The sequence below is a fragment of the Xylaria bambusicola genome (assembly GCF_022495145.1).
Source record: "Xylaria bambusicola strain CBS 139988 unplaced genomic scaffold F5B22scaffold_55, whole genome shotgun sequence".
Lineage (NCBI taxonomy): Eukaryota > Fungi > Ascomycota > Sordariomycetes > Xylariales > Xylariaceae > Xylaria > Xylaria bambusicola.
The window spans coordinates 100,972-123,816 of NW_025953608.1; the positions used below are offsets into that span (position 1 = coordinate 100,972).

The window sequence follows — 22,845 nt, forward strand, 5'->3', positions numbered from 1 at the left end:
GTTCGCCACAAGGTGGTCTTAGTTTGGGCGGCCGACCAGAGGCCCTTGAGGGTGCGATCATGTGAAAATTAGGTACCGTAATCGAGCGAGCCTTGGTAAGTGTTATACGGGACAACATTACGACCTTAGTTTACTCCATAACTGCATACCATACCCGTATTTAGTAGCATCCCAGGCTGCGTGTATATGCCAACATATCTAAAGGCAATATGGCCTACGGTATATAACTTTACGAAGATAGAAAGGGCGTGGTTACTCAATATCACACCCCCAACACTGAAGGTGCTGCGCCGCTGTGACGCGTCTACTCCGCAAACCGCTAACATTTCACCAGCGCTTCATCACGGTATTGCGCTTCGCGGAATAGACGACGACATGGCGGACGCCGCGAATGTCTTAGAAAAGGCCTTAGCAGCCATCCGGAATGCTGGTCTTCAGTACCCAGACGAACAACTCCTCGAATGCTTCCTGCAAGATTCGGTAGACTCTGGAGCTGCCGCTCGCTACATGCTTCAAAGATGCTCCCCTGGAAGAGGTGACCCCGATTTAATACCGCTACTGTCCGATTGGAAACAGTTAATCGCTTCTAGTAAGTGCCATCATATTTAAACCCACAGAGGCGCTATGCTCATAACAAAAGTCACGCACGAATTGCCGCCTTACCGAAGGCCTGACAGAGACGTTGTCGCCAATGTTAAGAGAAGGGATGGCAACAAGTGTTGCATCACTGGCCTGAAAAGCTCCTTTATTGATCCGCTGGTCGTTGCTCCTATACTTCCAATGGCCAAGGCAGTCGATCAAGTAAGTATAGCTCTCTTTGTTCTTGTCTTTTCTTGATGTATTTCCAACTAACCAGATACTTGTTTAGTCTTTGCATAAAATGCTTGGCATCTTCATCGGTCCCGGAATGCAGCAGCGAATACTCAATGACGCTTCTCTGAATGATCACCGGAATCATTGGCTTGTCCGCAAATCTGCGGCGATAGCGTTGTCGCAAGGGTTTTTTCAGTTCATATTCAGCAAAAGCTCCGAGGTAAGTGCCTAACTGCCTGTCTGCGGCAAGCATAGTCTCAAGCTAAAAGATTGTCAAGCCATTTCCGCTTACAAAGATCCAGTATCGTGTAGCTACAGTTAGAATTGGAGGTCCACTATGGCCTTCCATTCTAGACAAGACGCCACTGCTTCGGCGTGGCTTTTTCACAGACCACTCAGCTTCTAACATAGATACTCCGGATATTTCATTATTGCAAATCGTATCGCAATTTGCAAAACCCGTACGGTGGACCTTGGTTGCTCGAGAGATCTCGGGTAAACAGCCACAACCAGCTAGCAATATGCTATCCTCCACAATTTGGCGACTTCTCTCAGAGTATGCCGCTATGCTTTTCATAACGGTGCGCTACCTGGTACCAGCCAACCTCCGCATACAAGTCCACCGCTGCTTGGGGTTCATAGGAGCACACCTGTACGGGTCATCCTCCAGCTTGAAGGTTCAAAAACTTCCGTTCGGCATATATCTTAAAACAGCGAGCGCAGAAGAGCACAATGGGTTAGCTAATGAGTACGGCGCTTTGCAGCTCGTGCGACGCCGTAGCCGTATACCTGTCCCCCGCCCATTAGACTTTGTATCAAGCACAGACATGTCTTACCTACTAACTTTCCGAGTTCTAGGCCTCCCTCTAGGGATGTGCATTGATACACTCAGTGAGGATGAGGTACATACGCTGGTTTATGACTTGCGGGGATGTCTGGGGGAGCTGCGGGCAATACCAAAGGAAGTCACCCCAAATTATGCCATCTGTAATTCCCTCGGTGAGCCGTGTTATGATTACCGAATTATCGCGGGTTTAGACTATGACGAGCAGCGGGGAGATTTCATTGGACCATTTATGGACGAAGAGGAGTTTAACAGGACCCTCCAGGTTGGCGCATTGCCTGGTGTTTCTCACTGCAGCGGGCATAAAATTGTCTTCACACACGCAGATTTGAATATGCGAAACGTCCTTATGCATAACGGCAGGCTTTCAGGGATTGTGGACTGGGAGAACTCTGGGTGGTTTCCGGAGTATTGGGATTATACCAAGGCGCATTATATCACGAAGCTCCAGAAGCGGTGGTTGAAGATCATCGACGAAGTCTTTAAACAGTTTGGGGATTTTCAGAATGAACTAGCAACCGAACGCCAGCTCTGGGAGTACTGTTTCTAGGTTCTTATGGCTAATGCTCTTATATTTTAGGCTTTTAATATCCTTCAGATAAAGGTATAGCTGAAAACAGAGCAGGTTTGTCACTTGAGTATATGGACGGTAGTTTTCTCGCGATCAGGGTGCCAAGTTCCATAACCTTGACCCGATATCCTTGGAATAGCACCTTCCGTTGTATTTTGTCACACGGACAGTCCTATGAGACCTAGGGACCCGAAGATAACCAACGCTACCCCTGGCAGAAAGTGAGGCTATAAGCGATTGGATAAGAGCAATCTGTTAGCTGCAAGAAGACCAACAGTTAAGGCATAAATGCCTAATAGAAGGAAGGGAATCATAGATTATATAAGGCCAGAATAAGCATAAATAGCTAAGGAATCTTCCACTTTAAGAAAGAGAAAAAGGAAGATTAAGGCTTTAAAAACCCCTAATAGATTATTAATAAATATAATTAAGTTTTAAGCCCTTTATAAAAGCCCTTATTATAAATAATTTATTATCCCCCTTTAGGATATTCCAATATAGCTTAAACCTTTATTTAATGGATAAACTTTAATAAATCCCCTATATATATAATATTATTTTAAACTTAAGCTCTTATAAATATAGGATTACTTTAATAAAATACTTTCTTTACCTTTATTAAATAAAGGTATTTTAGGAAAGTTTATACCTTATATTTAATAATTTAAATATTATATATTATAATCTTAATATTCCTATTTAAAAAGTAAAAAGTAGTTAATAACTTTATTAACCTAAAGCTTTAAACTTTTTTAAAATTATAAATATATTTTAATTATAGGATTTTAATTCTAATTTTTACTATTTTAATAAAAATAGCTTAAACTTTAATTCTTTAAAATTTTTTTTATTATATAAAAATTATTTTAAAAATAAACAGTAGTTAAATTATTTACCTTTATTACCTTTTTAAACCTTAAAGCTTAAAATTAAAAACATTTTACCCTTTAATAACTTATAAGTAAAATTAAAACATATAAAAGTATTAAATAAATATTCCGCTAGCCCTAATTAAAATTTAACTTTAACCTTTAAATAAGCTATATCCTTTTTATTATTACCTATTATATTTAAACCTACCTATTTTAATTAGGTTATATCCCTTTTTTTTAAAGAACTACCTTTTTTTAAAAAACCTATTTAAATTTATTAATTAATTAGCTTTATAATAAAATCCTTCTATTATAACCCTTAAATTAATATTTAAAGCTATAAAGCTTAACTTTTATAACTTAACTATTTATAAAAATATTAAAAATATAAAAATAAAATATATAAATATAATAATCCAAAACCCCTTATAATAGGTTATAAATATTTATAACTATATAGGTAAAACCTTTTAAATAATTTAATTTTTATAAAAATATAAGTAAAAAATGCCCCTTAAATAAAAAAAAGTATTTTAAAATATATATATTACTATTTATAATATATATAATACCTTAATTAATTTATATAAAATAAATATATAAATAACTTAAAAGTAAATAAAATATTTTTAATAAAAAATTATATAAAGAAGTATTACTTTCTTTTAAAATATATAGGGAACTATTATATATATTATATAAAATGCTTAATTTTAAGCTAATATTATTAATTAATTTAAAAAGGTAGCGGATTATTATTATTAGGCCTTCCGGACTTTTTAAAGTAAGCTTATTAAATAAAAAGCTAGCTATTAAAAGACTTAAAGGATTATAGATAATTAAGCTATTATAATTAAAAAATAAATTAATTAATTTATAAATTAATAAATTATAAATTTATATTTAAATAATAATTTAAAAGATTTAAAAATAATTAAATAAATAAATTATACTTAATATAAATTAAATTATTAATAAATTAAAGAAGTATAATATTATAACCAGCTTTATTAACTATCCTATTATAAAGTATTTATTATTAAAAGCTATTTTATAATAGTAAATTAATAATAAAGCATTATAAATAATAAAGGCTTAATTAATTACCTAGGCCTTTTAAACTTAATATATAGCAATAAGAATTTCCCCGGAAGTCCTTACCAGAATTACCCCATTACTAAAAGGCAACCTAAAAAGAAACCCTAATAGTTCTAACAATAATAATAACCCCTTTAAGGGACAACCCCCCTACGGTTTACCTAAAGGACTACTTTAAAACCCTAATGGAGGACCTAGAAAAAATTTAGATAATAACAATCCCCTTAACCCTCCTACTAATAAACTAACATATGCCTTCTCAGCTACACTTAAAAGTATTAATTCCATAACTATAATACTAAATCCCATTCAACTTAATAAGCCCTATACTTATAATAAAAAGGATACCTTTAAATTTTTTTATAATAGATTAAAGTTAAAGATTATATATTTATATATATAAAAAGTTTTCCCTTTAATAAGCATTATATTAATTAAATTAGTTTTTTTATAATAAATAAAGCTTTATAATAATATTAATTTTATTAAAAATAAATCCGTTATATTAATATTATTAATACTTAAGTAGTTTATTAAATAGCTTTAAAAGCTTAGTTTAAGGATCCCTTAATAATGTATTAAAATACTAACGCTTTAATAAAGGTAAAGTACTTTAATAATATTGCTTAATTCCTTATTAAGATCTTTAACTATAATAATTTAATAAAATGGTCTAGCTTAATATTTTAAACCTTTATTATTAAACGCTTATTATTTAAACTTATAAAAATAGTTTATTATAATTAAAGCTATATCTTTAAAAATAATAATAAGTTTTTTAATATAATTTAAAAAGCTAACATTACTTATAAAAATATATTAATATATCTTAAGCTATTTTTAAAAGGTATATTTAATTTAATAAAGGAATAATTAAAATTAAGCTATTAAAATTAAAATAAAAAGAATTACTTTAATTTAAGCTAAAATTAATCTTTAAAAAAGAATAAAAAAAAGAAAACTATTAATAAAAAATTAAATAAACCTAAGGTTAACTTTAAAAATAATTATTAGTTAAATATTATAACTGCCTTAAAGGGAATCGATTAAACTTTTATTAATAAATAAAAATAAAATAAAGTTAACTATTAATAATATAATAAAAATAACTATTATACCCTTATTTATTATATTAAAAAGGATATTAATAGGAAAGAGCTTCCTTTAATACTTAAAAAAACCTCTTTTATTAAAAGAAAGCTTAATAAAGGAATTAAACCACCTTTTATAGTAAAGCAAGCTAAAATTAATATTATTATTATAAATATAGCTAATCTTATATAATATATAGAATTAAAAGAATTAAATTTAAATTTTTAATTAGGCTCTATAAAGTATTATATAAGAATTTAAGCCCTTAAAAAGGTAACTTCTCCTATATTAATATAATTAAATAAATAAAAGATAAACTTTTTAAATTAGCTTAAAAGAAGACTAATTTAAAGCTTAAAATAAATTATAGGCCTATTATCCCTATAACCCTATTATATAATAATTAAAAACATTTAATTAAAGTGCTTTTAAATATAAGTAATATTATTTTTATAATATCTTTTTTAAAGGTTAAATAATAAAAGCTGCTTCTTATTAAAAAAGTATATTTTAAACCTATATTAACCTTTAATACAACATATATATAAAAAGCAAAACAATATTATATAAAATAAATTATTTTCCAATATTAAAAAAATTACTTTATAAAGTTTAGCTTCGAATTAAATACCTTTAATAGGGATTATAATATTATCCTACCCTAATAGTAAATAAAAAAACATTAGCTTACCTATTTCTTTAAAAAGGTAGGAAAAATTATATTTACATTTAAGTACTATTGTAAAAATTATACTAGTTAAGCCATTTTTAAGCTAAGGACCGCCAGGGTTATAATAATTACGCTTTAAATAGTAGCTAAAGCAATAATAGAATAAATCCTTAAAAAATTTAAAGAATTCCTTTTAATTATAATTAAAGTAATAATATAATAGTTATTTAACTATTAACCTTAAGATTATACAATTAACTTTATAAATAGGAAGATTTTACTTTAGGAACCCCTTTATACTATAAGTAATTATAAATTAAATATATTTAAACTATAGTTAAATAAGATATTTAAAATTAATTATATTTATAAATTTATTATATTATATAGGGTACCCTTTATATTTATAAAAAAGAAAGACCTAAATAATTTATTATACCTTATTATAAATTATTAAAGCTTTAATGCTATTATAATATTAATAAGGTATTTTATTCCTTTTATTATAAAACTTTAAGCTAGATTTTAAAAAGCTAAATAGTTTATTAAGATTAATTTAAAGTCCAGATTTTATTTAATTAAAATTAAAAAGGGTTATAAATGGAAAATAGCATTTTATTATAAATATAAACTTTTTAAATATATAATAATGCTTATAGGATTTATTAATATTTTTATAATATTTTAATTTATAATAAACTATATCTTTTAAAACCTTATTAATATAAAGCTATTAATATACTTTAATAACCTTTTAATTTATATAAAAATAAAAAAGGAATATAATAAAATAGTTAAAAAAGTATTATAATGCTTTAATAAATATAATTTAATAATAGTACTTTAAAAATATAAATAATATATATATAAAGTTAAATTCTTTAAATATATTATTAATGTTAATAGCATTTTAATAGTTTAAAATAAAATTAACTATATTATTAAATGGGAAGTATTAATTACCTTATATAAATTATAATAATTTATTAAATTTATAAACTTTTATTAAAGATTTATTAAAAAGTTTTTATTAATTATAAAATTATTAATGGATATAAATAAAATAAATTAATAATAATAAAAATAAATAAAAGTTATAAATAAAGCTTTTCTTAAGTTTAAATACTATTTTATTATAGCTCCTATATTTATTTATTTTAACCCTTTTAAAGTAGCTTATATTAAAATTAATGCCTTTAACTTTACCTTTAAAGCTATACTATTATAAAAGGATAATAATAGTAAACTCCACCCTATTGCCTTTCATTTCCGGAAGTTAATACTAATAGAAATGAATTATAAGATATATAATAAAGAACTATTTATAATAGTAAACAGATTTAACCAATAGCATTAATACTTAAAAGGTATTTAATACCGGATTAAAATCTATTTAAACTATTAAAACCTGTTATATTTTATAATAGCTAAAGTTTTAAATAAATAATAAGCTTATTAGGCGTAATAATTATTAACGTACTGGTTTATAATAAATTATTAACCTGGTAAATTAAACAAAAAGGTTAATATTATATTAAAATTAGCTTAATATTGCTTTAAAAAATGGGGGAGTAAAAATTAACCGGTTAAATTAATTTTATAGGATAAATATTTTTTATATTTTAAAGGATTAATGTTTAATTTAGTAGCATTTATACTATTAATTTCCGAATAACTTTATAACCTTTTTATATTTAAGTAGCTATTAAAGTTTATTAAATTTATTAAGGAAGTAGTAAAGGATAACCTGGAGTACTATTTATAAAAGGATAAACCCTTTAAGGATATAAAACTTATAAATAACTTATTATATAGGAAGGGATATTTATAGGTACTTATAGCAATGTAATAAAAAGTAATAAGGATAAAATATAATATATAAATAGTTAAATATATAAGAATAAATAAAATATTAAAATTTATTATAAAAAACTTTTAATAGCTTAATATTAAAGCAACTGTAAAAGACTTTATATAAAGCTACTATATATATTAATAAAATAAAGCCTTATAATATACCCCTTATAAATTACTTTAACCTATAAAGTTATATTATACTTTATAGCAATTGGTTATAATAAACTTTATTATTAACCTACCTTTATTTAATAGCTATAATTTTATTTAAGTAATAATAAATCCCTTTATAAAAATAGAATACTTTATATCTTTAAAAGTTAAGGAAAAGAAAATTAAAGATTTTATTAAAATCTTTATTAAGTATTATTAGAAATTATATAATATACCCCTTAATATAATTTTTAATAAAAATTCCAGGTTTATAAGCTATTTATAAAAGGACTTTTTAAAGCTTATTAATATTAAACTTTATATAAATATAGCCTTTTATCCTTAAACTAATAAATAAATAAAATAATTTAACTAAATCTTTAAAATTTATTTATAAGTATTTATTAACTATAAAATGTCCAATTAGGAAAACCTTCTATTAATTATTAAGTTTATATATAATAATATAATATTAGCTTTAATATATATATCTTCTTTTTATATAAATTATAGTTACTATTTAATTATATATAACCCTTTTATAGTATAACCCTATAACCCGTTTAATAGGCTATATATTTATTAAATAACGTAGGTATATAAGGAAATTAAAGAATAGTTAAAAAAGGTTTAACAATATATAAAGGAATAGGCGGATAAAAAATAAGGGGCCCTACCCTAATATATTAAAGATTAATTAATAATGCTAAATGTAAAGAATATTAAAATAAAAAGACCTATTAAAAAGTTAAATAAAAAGATACTTAATCCCTTTAAAATTTATAAAGTAATTTTACCTATTACTATTAAACTTATATTATTTAAAGGATGGAAAATTTATAATTTATTTTATATTTTACTTATTAAGCTTTATTATATTAGCAATTAAGTATTATTTAACCTTAATTAGGTTTTATAGGAAGCGCCTTTAATAGAATTTAAAGATTATTAAATGGAAGAAATTAAGAATTCCTTAAAAACCTAAAGGAATATAAAGTACTTAATTAAGTGGGAAGGTTAATTAGCTAAAAGGCATTAGATTTAGGAACCCTATAAGTATATGGACGGCGTTGGTATAAAAGCTCTTATTAAATAGTTCTATTAATAAAATCCTAATAAACTAACGGACCCCCAAACTATTAAGACCCCTTAAAGGAATCAGTTATGCTTAAAGTTGAGCATTAAAAGGAGGGAAATAGTATTATACGGATAGTCCTATAAGACTTAAGGACCTAAAGATAATTAACGCTACCCCTAGTAGAAAGTAAAGCTATAAACAATTAAATAAAAATAATCTATTAACTATAAGAAGACTAATAATTAAAGTATAAATACCTAATAGAAGGAAGGGAGTTATAGATTGTATAAAGCTAAAATAAATATAAATAGTTAAGGAATCTCCCATTCCAGGAAAAAAAGAAAGGGAGATCAAGGCCCTAAAGACCCCTAGTAGATTATTAATAAATATAACTAAGTTCCAAGCCCTTTATAAAAGCCCTTATCACATATTTCCTTAAGCCTTAATTAAATTACTAATTGTTTATTTATTATATATTGATAAACTCTCTTAGGTAAAAATTTATACGACACACTTATTATAGCTATATTATACATAGTTCCTTTTATAGGGTTTATAAGATAGTTTAGACCTCCTTTACTTATAATATATTTACCTTTAATCTTTTTAAGGTAGGTTATAGCAATAATGGTATAATAGTAGTTTACTTATTTACTATCTTTATTATGATGATATACCTTTATACTCTATATAATTACGTTTTGCTAGCTACTAAATAGCATCCTATTTGATAAGCCTTTTTGCTTATGTTAAGAAGTTGCTGTTTTGTTTTTACTTTAGTTTCGTCCCTCGGAAGCTATTAGGGTATACATGAAGATACCTTATCGAGAGTTTACCGCAGAAAGTATCTTGCGGAAGGTGTGGCAAAGCATAAAGCAAACTCCTCTATTTTTAAGGTGGATACGTATAAATATGTTTCGAGGCCTTCGCAAAAACTAATTGTTTTTCCCTACTCACACATGGTTCTTGATAGATATCGCCTTGACGACAGAGCCAGTCCTGAAGACATACAGGAAATCCTTGTATCTGCTGCTCACTGGTGCCTTTAGTGGTCCCATTAATCTCACTACTGCTAATGTCGAGGTTCGTGCCAACAGGTTGCTGCACCCTCGGACGAAGTCATGAGACGGTGTTAGATATTAGACGCCGTCCACTGCCTTGTCTCCTGGAACCTCTATGAATAGATCATGCTTATAGCAGTTGGCAGTTTTTTTTTTTTTTTTATATAGTCACGTAGTTCCCTAGGAAGAAGGCGCGGGACTCTTCACGTAATGATAAATATTATTGCACACCTATAACTACCCAATCCTTGACAACGGCTTTTATTACTTCTGTTTTATAACCAAAGAGAGTGTAATTCATAGTTTAATTTTTTTTTTCCCCTTTGCGCATTATTAGAGCAGAGTAAACGGACTCATCATCTGTGTTATCTATGCTCCTCCTGAATAAATTGACGGCTAATATCGGCATGGATAACGCCAAGATTTAGCTCAGGACGGGAATTTAGTTGCGTGTATTGGAAGGATTCGAGGCATGCTTAAGTGCCTTGTGAAAGAAAGAGGTAGCACTGACACCTACGTGCTTTAATAGGGACATGTGACTAGATAGATGGTAGGGCGTAGCACCCGTTACGCGCCATCTCTGGCGCTGCATGTAAGAGCCTGTTCTTGATAAACTGGAAAAAGCAGTGGTTTCATTGGCCAGTCGTGGGGACTTGGTACTTGCAGTACGCCAAGATCGGCCGTCGGGGATAATATTAACGTGCCTACTGTTAAGGTAATCGTCACTGCCAGTTGCGGCGCATCTTTCGTATTACAAAGCTGCCTAGAGATACATATACTAAAATAAAAGGTAAGGCGAACAACTAGACAGATTGTAGAACCTTCGATCAAATCTGAAAGACCTCCTTATAATATCCAATCCCTCCAGCGTTTGAAAGGTAGGGAGACCATTGCCTCGTTCTCATAGATTTATATAGTCGCCTGCCGGTACCATCTCGAATTGAAGTGCCCCTCATTACCATCCTCGGCCTTACAGCTCATATCCAACCAAATAGCAGACGGCCTCATCAAAGAATAATCAAATGGTTTCTATTCCTGTAGTCCACCATGGCGAAACGCATACATTTGAATTGCAACCAGACGCCACCGTGGCCGACCTCGCCAGCGAGATAGAAGATGTCCTACACATACCCATCGACAACCAAAAGCTCATGGTGGCGAAGCTGGGGATGCTCAAAGCCCCCTTCAGCGACCGCCCCATCGCTGACCTCGAGAACAAGAAAATCACTCTCCTCGGGACCTCGAGCGCCGAGATCGCCTCGCTGAAATCCGCCTCCGAGAAAGCCGCAGCCCGCCAAGCGCACCTCGCATCCGCGCGCAAGAACGCTCCCAAAGCATACTCCTCGCGGCGCGACCCCTTGCGCGCGCAAGAAGACAGCCAATACACCTTCCTGACGCTCCGGCCACTTCCCAATCTCCCCCGACCAGAGCGCTCGCTGCAATTCCTCGAGCGGCTGAAGTCCGACCCGGGGATCCGCGCCGCCATGCGCGCGCACAAGTTCAGCGTGGGCCTGCTCACGGAGATGGACCCGCTGTCGTACACGGAGTCCAGCCACGAGGGCACCACGCGCATCCTGGGGCTGAACCGGAACCAAGGCGAGGTCATCGAGCTGCGGCTGCGCACGGATGCGTACGACGGGTACAGGGATTACAAGACGATTCGGAATACCCTGTGCCACGAGCTCGCGCACAATGTCCACGGCCCGCACGATCGGAAGTTCTGGGATTTGTGCCATCGTATCGAGAGGGAGGTTGCGAGGGCGGATTGGAAGAGCGGTGGGCATAGTGTGGGCGATGGAGAGGAGTTCTACGAGCCGGCGAGTGAGGAAATTGCGTATGATCATGGCGGGTGGACGGGTGGTGAGTTCGTGTTGGGTGGTGGTGGGCCGCCGTCGTCGAGTAGGACTGCGGATGCTTCCGCTGCTGGTGCGACGCTTAGTAGGCGGGAGATCATGGCCAAGGCTGCTGAGGAGCGGCTCAAGAAGCAGAGGCAGGCCCCGGACGGAGACTCGTCTGGTCCTAGTGGTTCTTGATGAATTGGTAATTGGCTTCATTGCGTCGTTGATAGCGTGCTTCGGTTGCATATATGCTTTGACTCTTGCAGCGTATACCCCCCCTTTTGCTGCTTATATATAATAAAGATTTATATATGTCTCAAAATTGAAGATTACATTCTAGCATCAAATGTTGCTTTTTTCACGTATAGTGCTGGATATGCTTGCTTATCAGTTGGTTATGAATCTGATAATAAGAATGCAAAAATGTAAGAGGGGGAAAAATTCGCTATGATACCCTATGGTTCATATCAAAAGTACAATTTTGCTTCCTAGGGGTATCTTAACACCATGCGCCAACGGATGTATAGCCCCCTTTTGAGTAAGTAGACTAAAAGAATGCAATGCTCGTCATGTTTTCATTAGTCGTAAGCAGGTATAACCTCCCCCCAATAATTGGCACATAGGCACTTTCATTGTGCCGCGCGTCTTCTCGTAGGCGTGCCGTTATATTGCTCCCTATTCCTTAGCCTCTTCTGTCTCTGTGCGGAGTATTCCCTCTGCCATGCACTGATACTCTCACTGAGCTCCTGGTCGACGCCTTGAGGTACGTAGCTCATGCACTGCACTTCAATGGCTTTCAGCTGAATCTGCATGTTTAGTAGTTCTGTATCGCTTTCCTTTCGCTCTCGTTCACTGCCACGAACTAGTTAGTGTGAATTTTTGAAAGTCAATATAGAGAAAGGTTGCACTGACAGGTTTTTCAGCTGTTCCTCCAACTGGATAATGCGCTGTGCAGCGCGCTCTAGCCTGGCAATGAGAAGGCCATGAATGTGCTGGCGAGAGTTAGTGGTTTCCGTGACGGTAAGGGGAAAGTAAACTTGCCTCGGTCTCTTCTTGTCGATCGCGGAGATTTGACATGAAGATCTCCAAGCTGTTATGCAGATCCTGTGCTTCTGCCGCTATTCGCTCAGCTTGTTCCCTTGTCATCTTTGAAGCTCGGGGTCCCGTCTTCTTGCTAGCTTTGGCTGACGGTGACGGACGTTGGGGTGAGACAAGACTTGACGCGTCAGAGGGCAAGAGAGTATCCGGGTGAGGCGGCTCCCATGAGAGATCGCTTTGGTCTTGGCCGTCATATCTAATGTTAGACGATTTGTCACGGAGCCGCAAGACACTTTCTAACTCATCAACCTTGGCGTGCAGAGCGTAAATACTTTCATCCTCTACATGGCCTTGGCTAACTCTGGTGACAAGGTCACTCAGGCGTTGTACGAGGACATCTCTACTATCTTGGGTAGTGTCCTCGTGGCTTCCGTGATCCGGACTCGGATGGTATGAATCTGAATGCGGATATAACGGTGAAGACGGAGCCCGAGAAGGGGGACGAAACTGACGGCGGAACGGCGAAAGTGGGGACATTCCCAGCGAGTAAGGGCTCATGGACGGAGAACCCGGCGGAGACGGATGAGTCGTTGACATATCACCATGATGGATATCGTCTCGGCGATACGGACGATAGCACACCGGGCGAGCTTGCCGTAGCGGCGGCGTGCTCGGCATCGGGCTACCGTGCTCGTCATCAGGGTCCTCTGGTGCGTCAGCCATGACAGTGAACAATATCTAACCCGAAATCACATGAAAGGTATGGGACGATGTGAAGACTGCACAGAATACAAGATGTCTAACTGGATGGGCTGCGTGTACAGTAAGTGTGTGCTGTACTTAGTCTAGGTACCTATCTGCGGCAACCTTCCTTGCACTGCGACCTGTCTGGAGTAGGTACCTAGCTTCATATTCCCTTTTGCGGGGTAGCAGCCTCTTACTTCCCCTTTTGGCTTAAATACTTGATACTATCCAAGTCTATTTTACTCTGTAAGAATTTCACATTAGATTGCAGGCCACCTTCGATGCCTTTTCTACCCAGTGATAAAACGACGATCTGTGAAACTGCCTACTAGGTACTACACTTAAACAGCAGTCTAATTTGTTTGCCTAGCTTGCCCAGCTGCTTAGGTACTTACTTATGTTACATCGAGCTTTATAGTATTGCGTAGGAGCTGTACGGTACTCTTTGTCGCAGGCCGCCAAGGGCGGGTACGTAAATCCAGCACCGATATGGCGCTTGGCCAGCCAGCTGGCATCCATCGATCGCCCAGAATTCAAGTCACTTACATACTACATAGTATGTAGTTAGGTACTTGCCTTTTGCCCGTCTACAAGCCACAGGTTGTGATACGCATGTTCATCCTTATATGCCGCATCCATGAGCTATTATTTGAATATCTACACGAATAGGCACCGATCTCCAGCTGTGATGAAAATAACGCAGTCAGCCATCCTCCTACTACTAAGTAGGTATGTATGAGCTACTTAACAACAGCAGCAACTTACAAGGGCTGCAGACGGTAGGAAGACGTCAGATGACCAACTGACCATGCAACAGCCGTCAAGGTACTTGGTGCGTTCCAGGTCACGAAAGACCGACCAACTAACCATCGAATAGTACAAGGTACCCGGGCACTAAAGATGCAACTCTGAGTTGAGTGCAACTTAGGGTAGTACCTAGCATACTCAGAGCATCACGAGATCCAGTCCTGGGTCTGGTCTAAGGGGTACCCGTTGGGACTCCACTTTCGTCGCCAATCTTCTGACTTCCAGTAGAAGCGTTGGGGTCTTTGATTTACAAATGACCAGTCGATTTGCAAAAACTTAGGTACTTAATTTTATATAGAAACCCTACTAAAATAAAAGTAGCTCTGCTTTAACTAATTCTACTTTATATAACGATTGAAAAAGTTGAATATAGCTATAAGATTTAATTAGGTAACTACCTTCTAGCCCACTTACCCCACCACCTTTAACACCTTTACCTTTAACTTTAATACCTTTAATGCCTTTACCTTTAATACCTTCAACGCCTTCACCTTTAACTTCAATACCTTTAACACCTTCTTTTTTAATCGTTAACATCGTTTAATGCTATAAATATATTAATAATTAATTTAGAATTATCGAAATCCTCCTATATACTTTTAACCTTGTTAAAATTGTTAAAAATAGCTTAAAAAGCCTTCTTTTAAAGGCGTCGCTTTACTATAGCCCTTTAAAACCTTTTTATATCTGCTGCTATTATTTATTTAATATAAATTTTAGCTATTTTAACTATTTTAGCTAAATTAAATAGTAATATAGGTATATAAAAAGCAAAGCCTTTAAAATTAGTTATATTTTTTACCTTTACCTTACTATTTAGCTATTTTTTATACTATAAGTAATTATAGATCTTATATTAATATTAATACTATTTTTTTAAAGCTATACTATTTTTAAATAATTTATAATAGTATTTAAAAGTTATTAAATTACCTTTTATAACCTTTAAATTTAATTATTTTTATATTTTTATAATTTATTTTTATATATAAGTTAACTTATCTTTAAAGGCTTTATGTTATATTTAAAGCTTTTCCGCTTTAATTAATGCTTTTTGTTAGCTATTATTATTTATTATATAAAGTTATATATTTTTAATTTTTATAAGGCTATATTTATTAATAACTTAAATCTTTTTATATTAAGTTTTATAAATTAATATTACTTTATAAAATTAATGATTTTTCTTTTTTTCCTTTAAATTATTAATTATAAAAGTAATAACTATATTAAAATAATATTAAATTATTTATAAAATAAAAGGTATAAAAGGTATTTAATTAATTTAATAAACTTTTAAATAAATTTAAATATATTTATATACCTTTTTAAATGTTAATATATTTATAATTATTTAGCTTTTTATTAATTTATTTAAATTTACCTCTACCTTTTTATTATTAATTTTAATATAACGCATCTCCCACTTGACCTGGCCACCCAATTGACCTGGCCACCCCCCCAGCCCATACAAAAAACGTCGGTGCGTTAATCACGTGATAATTTAATAACTTTACGAATATTAGTCGTATAAAATAGTAAAATATACCGTTAGATTCGTAATGAAAAGAGCTATTTAACGGTACCCTTTACTAACTTTTACGATCTATATTCGCGGAGTTATTAAGCTATACGCTAAAGTAAGCGCTAAAGTAATCCCTGCTTAGCGCCCCTTTAGCGTATTGTTTAATATCTCGCTTAATAAAATTTGTAGAAAATAGTAAAAAATACCGCTGGATTCCTCATTAAATAACGGATCTAATGGTACTAATTATAGAATCGTAGGACTAATATTGGTTAAGTTATTACAAATTAAAACATTGGATTTTTATATAGGTTAAGGGGGTGGCCAGCTCAATTGGGTGGCCAGGTCAAGTGGGAGATGCGTTACCTAGGTTTATTTTATAAGAATAATAAATTAATAATTAAAGATATTGGATTAGTTATTATATTTAATACTTTTTTAGGGTTTTAAGGGGAAAGATTAATTTTTTCCTATATATTTAATATTGTTAAACATTTAAACGTTTTTTTATAGATTATTTAAAGGCTAGCTAGAAAATTATCCTTATTATAATTACTTATATTATTTTATATTATTAAAAATACTTTATAGCTTTAATAGTTTTTATATACTTAAAAGATTTTAACGTTTAATAGTTAAAGCTTATTAAAAATATATTTTAATAATAAAAATATAATTATTTTAATAGCTTTTATTTATTAAATAAATTTAACAATTATATAGCTTTTATAATTATTTAACATTAATAGCTATTTTTACTTTAAATTATTAAACTTAATAATTAAATTAAAATGTTTAAATTAATTAAAGGTTATAAGGTTATTACTTTAACTATTTTTTAAAGGATATATAATAATATTATCTTTTAAGTTATTTATATTAAATTTAATAGGAATTTTAATAATTAAAAGAATAATTTAAATAGTAATAATATTATTACTTGTAACGAATGTATTAAATATGTACTGTGCTGGAACATTGTGCGCACTGTGGAGGAATACCGTAGAGATATGCAAAATATGTGCTAATAAGGTTATGTGACCTATAATAGCCATTAGTACGCGTATATTTTTACGTACGCTTATATTTTAGTTTTATCCTTCCTTCCTTTTTTCTTTAATTTAAAATCTTTATTTATAGTATTAATATAATTATACCTTAAACCCTTAATTATAATACTATTTTAAGCTCCTTCTTTTTATTAATAAGTGTTATATAAGTATATTACTTATATTTAATTATTATTATTTACGATTTATAAATTAAACCTTTCCCCCTTTATTATTATATTCCGTATTTAACGATAAATAAATGTAACTTTATAATAAACCTAACTAATAAAATTAAACCTTATACCCTTTAGAATTAAAAAAACCTTATTTAAAATAAATAACCCAAAATGATTTTAATGACTATTATTATATATTATACCTAATGTTCCTATAGTTGGTAAATAATTAACTTAAAACCTTATCCTTTTTATTAAGGAAAAAGAAATTAATATTAAATTTAAAAATAGCTTTTAAAACTTTTTAAACTTTAAATTAAAAGATATAACGCTTTTATTATTAAACTTTAATTTAAATAAAGGATTAATAGAACTACCTTAATTAATAAATAAAATAAGTGTTATTAATTAAGTTATTTTAATTTAGCAATTATAAAAATAGATTATTGCTTTTTAAGCTTAAATAGAAAAAGGTAGCTTAACTTTAATGTTATAAAAAAGTATAGTTAAAAGTGCCTTTGGTAAAGTTAACTTTAAGTTAGTTAATATAGCTATATAAGCTATTTTTAAGATAATTAGCCTAATGGGTAACCTTGCTAGCCTAAAATTAAAATATATGGAAAAGGTTAAAATTTATAAAGCTAATCCGGATATCTTTTCTAGAAATAAAGATTTATTTAATAATTAGTTAAAAAAGTTAATTAATAAATTTAAAAAAGATATAATAATATATTATATTAAAAAAAGCTAAATATATTATATTATATCCCTTTTAAAGGAAAATATTAAAAAAGTAGTTAAGATTTATTTCTATTTTATTATTTAACTATATAATAGTTTAGCTAAAATGGTATAAATGTTAAAAATGGTTTATTATAATCCAAATTAAATTGCTCGGGTATAAAACGCTTTAAATAAATTTTACTTTAAGCTAGGTTTTAATATTTATTAGTTTATTTTTCGATTTAATAACTTAATATTAAAGTTAAAGTTATTTAAATTTAAATGGTTTTAGTTTTTATAGAAATATATTAGCTTTAACTTTGGAATTAAGGTATTTAAAGTTAGTATTAATCTATTAATGCTATATAAATGCTTTTATAATAAAGTAGTAAAGGTAATATATAACTATAATTATTATTATAATTATTAAAAGAAGAGATAAACTATTAGTTCTATTAATTATAACTTTAATAATAAGAAGAATATAAATAAAGGGAATATTATAATAAAGCTTAAGGGGATAAAGCTTTTAAAGGAAGAGAAGAAAACCTATTAGGAAAATAATACCTACTTTAATTATAGTAAAATAGGATATTATATTATGGATTGCTTTAAAAAGAATAAAAATGTAGCTTAAGTATAAAATAAGGAAAGTAAAGAAAAGCTTACTAATTCCTTTTTTATTAAATTTAAGTTGAAAAATTAATTAAACTGTTAAAAGATTCCTTAATAGTTTATAAACTATCCTTAACCTATATAAAAAGTAATCGAAATACTATTTAATTTATATACCCTATTTAAATATAAATAAATAATCTTAAAATAAAAGCTATTATATTATATAATATTAAAGCTTAAGTATATTTAATAATTAATTATAAATTAGCTTATTATATTAATTATTAATTAAAGATTAGGTTAATTACCTTAAAATAATTATAACAATTAAATAATTATTAAAAATAACTTATTAGTATAATTAATTAATACTTTACTATTATTTTAAAAATAAATAAATAAAGGTTTAAGGATTAAACCTTTTAGGTTATTAATATTAAATATAATATTATAATTAGTTTAAAATAATTAATTAAAAATAAAGTTATTTTAGATTATACCTGTTAGATATTATATTGGTTAAAAGATTTATTCCCTTTTACCCTATTTTTACCTACGATTGAGATTATGTAGAAGTTTCCTAACGATCGATAAGTCAACCCCGCTATCCAATAAGATGCTAACCGGAGGGATACCGCTTTGGAAAAGAAATATACTATCCTAAAGCAACCAGCTATATGTTTTTAAAAAAACATTTAACCGGAAAGCTTAAAGATAAAGCAATTTTAAAATAAAAGGATTATTTAACAATTTATTAAGAAAATTAAATTAAACCTTAAATAGAAATAATAGAAGAAAAGGGTATTCCTAAATAAGTTAATATTTATTAAATTTATTAAAGCGGTCTTAAAAGTAGTTATAATAGTATTAAAAAAGATTTAAAAAACCTTTAATAGTAAGTATATTCCTTTTTTATAAAATGAAGACCTTAAATATATTAAGCTAATCTGTTATTTAATTCTTAAGGAGCTAACCTATTTAAAAGGATTTTTTTTAAAAGTAAAAGTTAATAAGTTATTCCTATTATAACTAGGATATAATATAGTTCTTAAGATTATTATTAATAACCCTTTAAATAGCTTCCCTTAATATTAAATTTTAATTTAATACCTGCTATTAAAGAAAGAAATAATAGATAAACTGTTAATTTATAGCTTTATTAAACCTTATATAAAAGCAAATGCTTTCCTTATCCTTTTTATTTTTAAACCAAATTTAATTAAAAAATAGTTTTATATAGATTATTAATGAAAAAATAAATATTTAAAAGATTATATTGTTTTAATGCTAGATTTAAATAGTATTATATATAATAGTTAAAGGGTTAAACGTTATGCTAAGTTTAATATTATTAAAGCTTTTTATAAATTAAGGATAGCTTTAGAATTTTAATATTTAATAGTATTCCGGACCCAATAAAGAGTATTTTAATAGTTAGTTTTACCTTTTGGATTAAAGATTAAGCCCGTTTAATAATAAAACTTTATTAATTTTTAGCTATATAAACTATTTAACCTTTTTATTAATGCTTATATTAATAATATTTTAATATTTATAAATAATAAAAGAGAGTATTAAGAATAATATAAAAAGGTAATATATTGCTTTTATAATGCTGGGCTTTAGGAAGATATAAAAAAATCCCGCTTTAATATAACCTTTATAAATTATTTAGGTATAATCCTAAAGGCTAAATAAGGTATTTAAATAGACCTTAAGAAGATAAATACTATTATTAATTAAAATTTCAAAGATTTAATTAATATTTAAGTTATTTATTTATTTTTAAAGCTATATAACTTTATTTGGATATTTATATATTATATTAATAATATAGCTAAACCTTTAAACTGTTTATTTAAAAAGGGCGTATTATTTAAAATAGGCGAAAAATAATAAAGAGCTTTCGAATTAATGAAGAAGCTAGCTTATAAAGTATTAATGTTAGCTTTCTTTTAATTTAGCTAGCCTATTAGAATTAAAACTAACGCCTTCCAAAATGTTATTAATAAAGCTATTTAATAATAATAAAAAGATAGTATATAAAAGTTTATAAGGTACTTTTTAAAGATTATATTATTAATTAAATAAATTTATCCTATATAGGATAAAGAACTATTAGTTATAATTTAAATTATAAAATATAATTATTTAAAGCTATTAGGTATAAAGTTTTTTATAATAATTAATTATTAAGCTTTATTATATTTTATTATTAAAAGAGTCCTTTTTATAAAATAAGTAAAATAGGTAAACTTTTTATTTAATTTTAATATTACCTTTTAATATTAATTTAATTAAAAAATGTAATAGTAAATATGTTATCCTATAAAATAATTAATCTATTAATTATTAAAGCTTATAAAGTTAAAGAATATAATATAGCCTTAATTTTACTTAAAGCTTTAGGAGGGCTAGTGGCTGTTATGGAAAAAAAGGCAATAATACTACATAGCTCCGATTTAATAAATTTAATTTAATAAAAAAATAAAAAATAAGGTCTAAGATATAAAGACTATTAATTAATTATTTTAAAATAAACCTTTAATTTAAAGGTTTATTTTTAAATAGCTTTAATTAAAGAAGTTTATTATTTAATAATTGCTGCTTACCTTAAGTAAAATAAATATATTAAAATAATTAAATAGGATTACTATTAACCTTTATTAAAACGAAATATTTAAATATACATTTATAATTATTATAATTATTAGCGGAATAAGATCCTTTAAAATAAAACGCTTAGACTATTATATTTATTATTAATCCCTATAGCTATTTAACGCTATATTATAATTAATAGGAAGGATATACCTTTAAATAAGTATAGTTATAATTATATATAGGCATTTATTAATAAGTTTAACTATTTATTAATTATAATATTTAATAAAAAAAAACGATATAACGGAAGATATAATATACCGATATTATAAGTATATTTATTATTTCTTAGGTTTCCTAAAGGTATAGATTTTAAATAATGTAGGACCCTTTATTTTATACTTTTTAGCGAAGATTAATAAATTAACCTATATTAAATATTAATATAGGAGTACCCTTTACCTTTAAATATAAGGGGCTATAAAGTTTATAAATTAAAAGTTAAATTAATAGTTATACTTTTATATTAATAAGTATTAGGATAATTAAAGCTTTTATTTACCTATATTAGATTTTATATATAATACTTTTTAGTATTTAGCTATTAATATAGTATTATTAAAGGTCTTAATGGGAATTAATGTAAGGAACCCTTTATTACTACTTTTATTAAATATTGTTAAAAAGATAACACCTAAAAAGCTGGCCTAACAATTAGTATAATAAACCTATAAGGTATAAAAGGTAATTTATAAAATAGTAAAAGCTATATAAAAAAGGTAAAAAATATAGGTAAATAAGAAGTAACGCCTAATAAACTTTTATATAGAAGATAAGGTTTTTTTAAAAAAGAAAGGCTTTATAATTAATAGACCAACTACTCAATTGGATTTCCAATAGATCGAACCCTTTAAAATATTTAAAAAGAGGGGATATAGCTATATATTAAACCTTTTAAAGTTAATAAAAATAATTAACCTTTTTTATATAGATTAATTATATAAAGCGAACGAAAACTTATTACTTTAATAAACCTAATTGCTATTAAAACTTAAAGATATTAAAGGAGAATCGGAATAGGAAATTAAATAGTTGTTTAAGTTATAAATAATAGGGTATAATAAGACATTATAATATTAAGTTGTTTAAAAAGGTTATAACCTTAATAATATTTAATACCCGGTAAAGAATTTTAAAAATTTATTAATTAAAATATAAAAGTTCTATAAAAAATAGCTTAACGTATTAAAACCGTTTAAACAGTTAAATAAATGGATAAAAGCTATAGCAATTAATAAATTTACTATTAATTATTTTAACAATAATATTACTATATAAAATAGTAGTATAATTAAAACTAAATGCTATAAATAATTCCTTAACCTATTTTACGCCTATATTTTAATTTTAATAAGGGGAAGTATAACGAACGTATTAAATATATATTATATTAAAATATTATACGCATTATAAAGGGATACCGTAAAAATATATAAAATATATATTAATAAGGTTACGTAACCTATAATAGCTATTAATACGCATATATTTCTACGTACGTTTATATTTTAGTTTTATCCTTCCTTCCTTTTTTCCTTAGCTTAAAATCTT

General features: G+C 28.5%; 3 protein-coding genes across 3 annotated transcripts; 2 read left to right on the plus strand and 1 right to left on the minus strand.

Annotated features, from left to right (window-relative positions):
• Nucleotides 1-566: 566 nt before the first annotated feature.
• Nucleotides 567-2,467, plus strand: F5B22DRAFT_623101 (kinase-like domain-containing protein). Its single transcript, XM_047976017.1, has 3 exons — nt 567-801; nt 869-1,033; nt 1,116-2,467. Exons 1-3 carry the CDS (start codon nt 625-627, stop codon nt 2,205-2,207), a joined length of 1,434 nt encoding a protein of 477 aa, XP_047826829.1. The 5' UTR covers nt 567-624; the 3' UTR covers nt 2,208-2,467.
• An 8,394-nt stretch (nt 2,468-10,861) lies between these two features.
• On the plus strand, nt 10,862-12,294 carry F5B22DRAFT_623103 (WLM domain-containing protein). Its single transcript, XM_047976018.1, has one exon. It carries the CDS (start codon nt 11,132-11,134, stop codon nt 12,140-12,142), a length of 1,011 nt encoding a protein of 336 aa, XP_047826830.1. The 5' UTR covers nt 10,862-11,131; the 3' UTR covers nt 12,143-12,294.
• A 44-nt stretch (nt 12,295-12,338) lies between these two features.
• F5B22DRAFT_623106 (uncharacterized protein) lies at nt 12,339-13,835 on the minus strand. The gene is made up of 3 exons (XM_047976019.1): nt 12,989-13,835; nt 12,860-12,939; nt 12,339-12,799 (listed from the first exon to the last, which is right to left on the minus strand). Exons 1-3 carry the CDS (start codon nt 13,706-13,708, stop codon nt 12,577-12,579), a joined length of 1,023 nt encoding a protein of 340 aa, XP_047826831.1. The 5' UTR covers nt 13,709-13,835; the 3' UTR covers nt 12,339-12,576.
• Nucleotides 13,836-22,845: the final 9,010 nt, after the last annotated feature.